General features: G+C 31.2%; 1 protein-coding gene across 1 annotated transcript in view; it reads left to right on the top strand.

The window, feature by feature from the left end:
* LOC106469648 (dnaJ homolog subfamily C member 11-like) overlaps window positions 1-6,488 on the top strand; it is a 21,943-nt gene that overhangs the window by 4,721 nt on the left and 10,734 nt on the right. Inside the window, exons 5-10 of the mRNA XM_022398225.1 lie at window positions 556-635; window positions 1,215-1,331; window positions 3,048-3,222; window positions 4,273-4,340; window positions 5,443-5,507; window positions 5,868-5,998. Coding sequence (XP_022253933.1) covers window positions 556-635; window positions 1,215-1,331; window positions 3,048-3,222; window positions 4,273-4,340; window positions 5,443-5,507; window positions 5,868-5,998 — 636 coding nt within the window. The remainder of the gene's footprint in view (window positions 1-555; window positions 636-1,214; window positions 1,332-3,047; window positions 3,223-4,272; window positions 4,341-5,442; window positions 5,508-5,867; window positions 5,999-6,488) is intronic.

Raw genomic sequence — 6,488 nt, forward strand, 5'->3', positions numbered from 1 at the left:
GTCACGTGGCACATTGAATGCAGCATTGGTTCAAATTAGATGTTGATGATGTCCAAATACAAAGTCTGTAGTTTCTTACGAATTAGGAACTCAAATTACTGATATTGACAAGCTAGAATACGAAATAAGAACATCTTATAGTTTCTATTTGTAGAGACATCATTACATGTACTGAACAAACACAGTGGCCCTGTCCACCTCTTTTCATTTTTGGAAAGACATTCTTATGTACACTTACTTCTGTCTACGTCATGTGAATAACCAACTGAAAGCTCAGAATGTCCCCCTAGTTCAGTGTGTTAGTAAGCTATAGATAGACAAAAATAAAGATCAGGTTGGTTGGTGTTTTTCTGAACATTTTCTTGATATAGTACTTGATATAATGTACTTCTGGACATTGTTGGATGAGATATTCTGAGTGTACACAAAAACTGGATATTTTAATAATTTTGGCAAGTTCCTAGTTGCATATAATTATAGCTGTTGTTTTTGTTAATTTCAAACTTATTGTAATTTGAGCAAGACGGTAAAACAGTTTGACTTTTTTTACTCTAGTTTGGTATTCCTAACACTTTTGCAATGGTCAGCTACACACACAAGATCCTAGATGCAGGAAAAGTAAAAGGTTCAGTCAAGTGAGTAGTTCCTTAAATTCTACTAAATGTTGACAGATTGTTGTTACTTCTGACATTGGTATTCATTCAACTAAAGTTTATTGCTAGAATTGTGTTATAAGAAGTAGTATTGTAATATGTAATGTTAAGTTCTTATGATAAAAGCTGTACATATTAATTTTTGTGATAACAATTATGGAGAAATCAACAACAGGCTAATTCAAAAAAGTATAAATAATGAAATAGAGAAGAGAAAGATGAAACCATAAGCTGATGTTATCTTGTATGATAAAATATCATCAATTCACACTTTTCAGACTAAATGTTTTTATAATGGAAGTTGAAATGAATAATTAATGTATGTTAAAGGCAATTAAGGTGAAACCGGCCTGGAGTGTAGAGACAGGTATTGTTTTGGTATATTAACTGTGACCCTCATTTTGTTTTGGGAAGAAATCAAAATATCCAATCTTGAAAATTTTATGTAATCCATAGAAGTTTCAAGGCACGTACAATGGAATTTGATAAAATGAAATATTTCAATTCTAGTTTGTGAAAATCTGCTGAATATTAGACTTGATCTTATGTTTCTTGTCTCAGACTTGGAACTTTTGGTGCGATAGTGGAATATGGCTGTGAGAAAAAAATATCACAACATAGCATTATCGGGGCATCTGTGATGATAGGAGTACCATCAGGTATAACCCTAAAAGTCAAGTAAGTAACTCTCGGGCATCTGTGATGATAGGAGTACCATCAGGGATAACCCTTAAGCTCAAGTAAGTAACCCTCGGGGCAACTGTGATGATAGGAGTACCATCAGGGATAACCCTAAAAGTCAAGTAAGTAACCCTCGGGGCAACTGTGATGATAGGAGTACCAATAGGGATAACCCTAAAAGTCAAGTAAGTAACTCTCGTGCGTCTGTGATAATAGGAATACCTATCACGGATAACCCTAAAAGTCAAGTAAGTAACCGTCGGGGCAACTGTGATGATAGGAGTACCAATAGGGATAACCCTTAAGCTCAAGTAAGTAACCCTCGGGGCATCTGTGATGATAGGAGTACCATCAGGGATAACCCTAAAAGTCAAGTAAGTAACCCATGTTTTAGTATTAAAGATGTGTGAATTGCAATCTGTATAAAAATATTTTTATTTTGCAAACAGACCCTGTTAACCCTTCCATTACAGGCTGGGTCGATTCTACCTAGCCCGTAACCAAGAAAGCATCTATGAAAGTAATTAAGCTATGATTTTTTTTTTATAATGTATGGTATACCCTTACAAAATTTTGCCAGTTATTGGTAAAAATTACAAGGCTTTTATGCACAAAATATCAGGTTGTTGAATTAAGTAATAGGTTTTTTGATTAAAAAGTTTCTTGTCACATTTTTTCTTTCTGAATGTTGACTATCCAATGTGCAAAGTAATTTTGATTTTAAGATTAAAAATGCTTTTATGCATTAGAACATTTCCAAATTTCACATGCAAAATCGTTAAAATCTACATATAATTATCAATTTTTTTTTAGAAAAAAACTATTTTATGTGTTATTTTCACTACTGTATCCCTGTATGGGTTGGTTCTGTTTGCCCAACTTTGTAACCTCAATAAAAAATTAAGAAATAAATATAAATTATGTTTTTTTTTTGTTCTAGAATGACTGCATATTATAACACAAAAACACAAATGTTTAGTCTAAGTAGCTTAAATTTCATAATATGTATTTATTATTTTTATTATATTGACCTTTCAGCCTGCCTGGCTAACGTTATTGAAGTTGCAATTACAAGGTGCATGTGCACTGATGTTACTGTATCTAAGAATATAAAGGTGGCCTTTACAAAGTGACCTGTCTCGGCTGTGTTTTAGTGGACTAGTAATTTGTAAAATACAATCACGTTTCAGTTTTAATATATTATGTATATACATTATTACTATTTAAAATATGTTCTTAAATTTCAGTTATATTTCTTAAAACATAGAATAATAAATAAAGAATTATAGAAAATAATTATCTCTTCTAGTTACAAACTTTGAACTTGTTTGCTACTTGCCATAGGTTGCTAAGCCTTATCAAAATTCACACATGGAGGATGTGAAATGAAATAATTTTTTTTAGTTTTATAGATACATTGTGAAATAACCAAAAAATCATAAATTACTGTATCAATACCATTGAATTCCACTATAATTTATCAAACTTAGTAACTAAGCTTTATTTTGGTTCAAAAAATATGAAATTTGGAGCTCACTAAAGTTTCACCTTACCTTTTCGAATCCAAGCTTTAAAAGAACAAGTACGGCACTGAATACTTCAATTATCCTGAGAAAGCCAGAGTGAGCATTCTGACAGTCAAGCAGTGTTTTAACTAGTAGTTAGAGAGTGAGCATTCTGACAGTCTTGTTTGATGTTCTGACAAAAAACCAGGGGATACCCTTCTTTGGAGATCAAATCTATGACTATTTCCCAGTCTATCGATGCACCATTAACCATCAGTGATACTGCAACGTTGAGTGGAACACTTACAACTCAAAATGGAACAGGAAATGGCACAGTGGCTTGCTCAGTCAGACATGTTGTATCTGCCAAAACGTGGACTGAGGTATTGTGATTGCTGTTGTGCATTTTAATTAACTTGTAAGTGCCTATGATGCTAATGTTTGTTGTCCATGAGCTACTTTAATCCAGAGGAATGTTATTGATATCTCATCTTTTTTTTTTTCCTTCTCATGGTAGATATATTTAACCAAATTGTACAAAACTTATTAAATAGTATACATATTTTTGGCTTAAAAACGTTTATATAGTTGAATTTAATTTTACTCCCATTTTTGATGTTGTGAACATTCCAAAATTTTGTTGTCTGACACTGTTTTGAAGTATACATTAAAAATAGTTTCTTTCAGCAGGATTAATGTTTATTAGAAAGATCCATTAAATATGTGCAGTCGGTCGAGACAGCGTTGATTACACAAGATGTCTTCAATGTTTTGTTTAGTAGGAATTCAATACTACCACGTAATGTTGTTTTACATATTAGATTACTCAGACAAACTTTAATACAATAATTATAGTATTACATTATTTTGTTCTTCATTTACATAAAAAAACATGTTTTCCACACACGTGCTGGATGATATTTTTACCAGTTTTAATTATTGTTAGATAATATAACTTCATGACTTTAGTAGCTACATATTAACACTTTGCCAGTAATTCAAAGCTTCAGCTAACGTTTATATATTTGTCTTTGAGCTACCAGACATTTTCAGTTGTATATGTTGTTGAACTGATTTTTCTTAAATGCTTTGAGGAAGACTGAAACTTTATAATAGACAAGTAGAAAACAAGTAATCAGGAAAGGTTTATGAGAATCTGAGGAAAATGCTCAAACACTAGATTAGATGAACTAAATATGGTTGGTTAACTAAATGAATATGATGAACAATAAGGAAGTATATTAGGTCTTGACACAAACTTGGTTCTTAATTAACCATTCTTATTGCCCTTAGCTAGTATTATTATAAGAACTGGTCAAAAGATGAAATAAAAACAAGAAGAAATTTTATGGTTTGTATGACAGGGGAACTCTTGATAAGTTTATTTATTTTGTCAGCTTTATATTTGAATCATATGTAATCCGATCTTTCAGTGTGAAGTTGGTGCAGGGAATGGTTTACTGTTCAGTGGCAAGGTGTTTAGAACTCTCACCAAAACCTGGTAGGTGTTATTTTGTTTCTAAGATCTTGTGTTGATGGTAAGGTATAGTTAATGAAGAAGTGTTGTTTATATTTACTCTATTCTTATATAAAGCTAATACAACATACTTATCATTGTCCTATATGAACCCTTTGATAATGTTTCTGTAATTTGATGTTTTCTTGCCTTGATATATGTTGATGTAGTTTTTTTAAACACACTAATTCTATATGCTGTTAAAGAACTGTCTTTATAGCATGTGATCATTCTTTTGTTAAAAGAGGACAAGTTATACCTAATATTTCTATCTACTGACATCTTCCGTGTGGAATTATATTTTATCAAACTTCAACTACAATCTAAATAGAAAAGTAATGAAAAAAGCTAGTGATGCAATTAAAAATATTAGATGTTTTCAGTAATGTAAAGTACTGTGAAACAATGTTGTCTAATCTTCTGTTGTTATGATATATGTTTTATTCTAAGGTGACTTTAAAACATAATCAGACTATCTTAATTTATAAAACAAATATCTCAAACATATATTAGAATTTTGTAAGATATGTTGAAGAGTCTTGTTGTACATTTTCTTAATAATTATAAGAATATAAACATTTTTTAACCTACTGTTGTTTCTAACTAAAGTTGATCTTTAATTGAAGTCAAACACATCTACCAACTAGATTCATGCAATGGGCCAAACATACATGATTAGTATCATACAGTTACAGTATTAATTCATGATCAACAGAATATAATGTAGGTAATTTTTGCTTTTCCAGACTGTTTTTTTAACTTTTGGTTTATCAAATTATTTATTTGCCTGTCATTTTAATCCAAGAACAACCAGCTAACCATTGTTAAATTCAGTCAATCAAACACCAATGCATTTATCCACTAATTTCATGATTCCTAGATTGTAATTGATGTATCTGATGATGCTGATGAAACCATATTTATACTATTTATTGAATATAATGAAGTTTTCCAGTGTTAGAATCTTTGTTATTCCATGGAACACCCAATTTTGATGATTTTAATTTGGTTGTCAGAGAATTGAATCTTTTCTCATGGATTTTAATTAAATGTTAAATAATATATTTTTAATTATGCCTTCTTACAGTTTTGGAACAATTCAAGGCATCTTCCATGCTACCCCATTTGGATTCAAACCTGGAATTCAAGCACGTATGTCATACTTATCATCTATATATGTTATATTTAATAATTTCTCTCGGCAGTTATGTTCGAGTGGTGATAATCTACGAAAGGTGCTTGTCACTAGAAGGTCATGTGATTTAGATGTTACTTCATAGTTGTATTGATCTGGTCATGTCATGTGAATGGTTTATATTTTCAGAACAAAGACTGAGGAAGTTCTACTTTATAATTGAACTTCATGTGTGTTGTATACTCATCAAAATAACAGTTTTTGTTTTATTGGTGATTTATGTTCAGGAGATAGAAGTAATTGTTTTACATATATGTATATAAAATGATCACATGTATACATGCAAACATACCCCTGTACATTAACTTTATTGACAGTTGTGGCAAAGCAGCTAGACAAACACACTGTAGGCTACCTGACTTGGAAAGCTGGACATCAGTCGTGTATGAACACCATGATCGTGTGGGACTCTAACACTGGACATTTTGTTGGTTCAATACAGGTGAGTGTACAATGTTTTAACTAATAGTTAGAGAGTGAGCATTCTGACAGTCAAACAGTGTTTTAACTAACAGTTAGATTTGACTGTCAGAATGAATGTTTTAACTAATAGTTAGAGTGTGAGCTTTGACTGTCAGAATGCTCACTCTCTTACTGTTAGTTAAAACACTGTTTGACTGTCAGAATGCTCACTCTCTAACTATAAGTTAAAACACTGTTTGACTTTCAGAATGCTCACTCTCTAACTATTAGTTAAAAACACTGTTTAACTGTCAGAATGCTCACTCTCTAACTATTAGTTAAAACACTGTTTAACTGTCAGAATGCTCACTCTCTAACTATTAGTTAAAACACTGTTTCACTGTCAGAATGCTCACTCTTTAGCTATTAGTTAAAATACTGTCTGAGCTCTTTTTGAAAATCTTTTTTTTCCCTTTCATAAATGACAAATCACTTAAATTTCTTATTATGATCAGATCAGTTGATTTTACAATCAG

The sequence above is a fragment of the Limulus polyphemus genome, unplaced genomic scaffold (genome assembly GCF_000517525.1).
Source record: "Limulus polyphemus unplaced genomic scaffold, Limulus_polyphemus-2.1.2 Scaffold3591, whole genome shotgun sequence".
NCBI classification, from domain to species: Eukaryota; Metazoa; Arthropoda; class Merostomata; order Xiphosura; family Limulidae; genus Limulus; species Limulus polyphemus.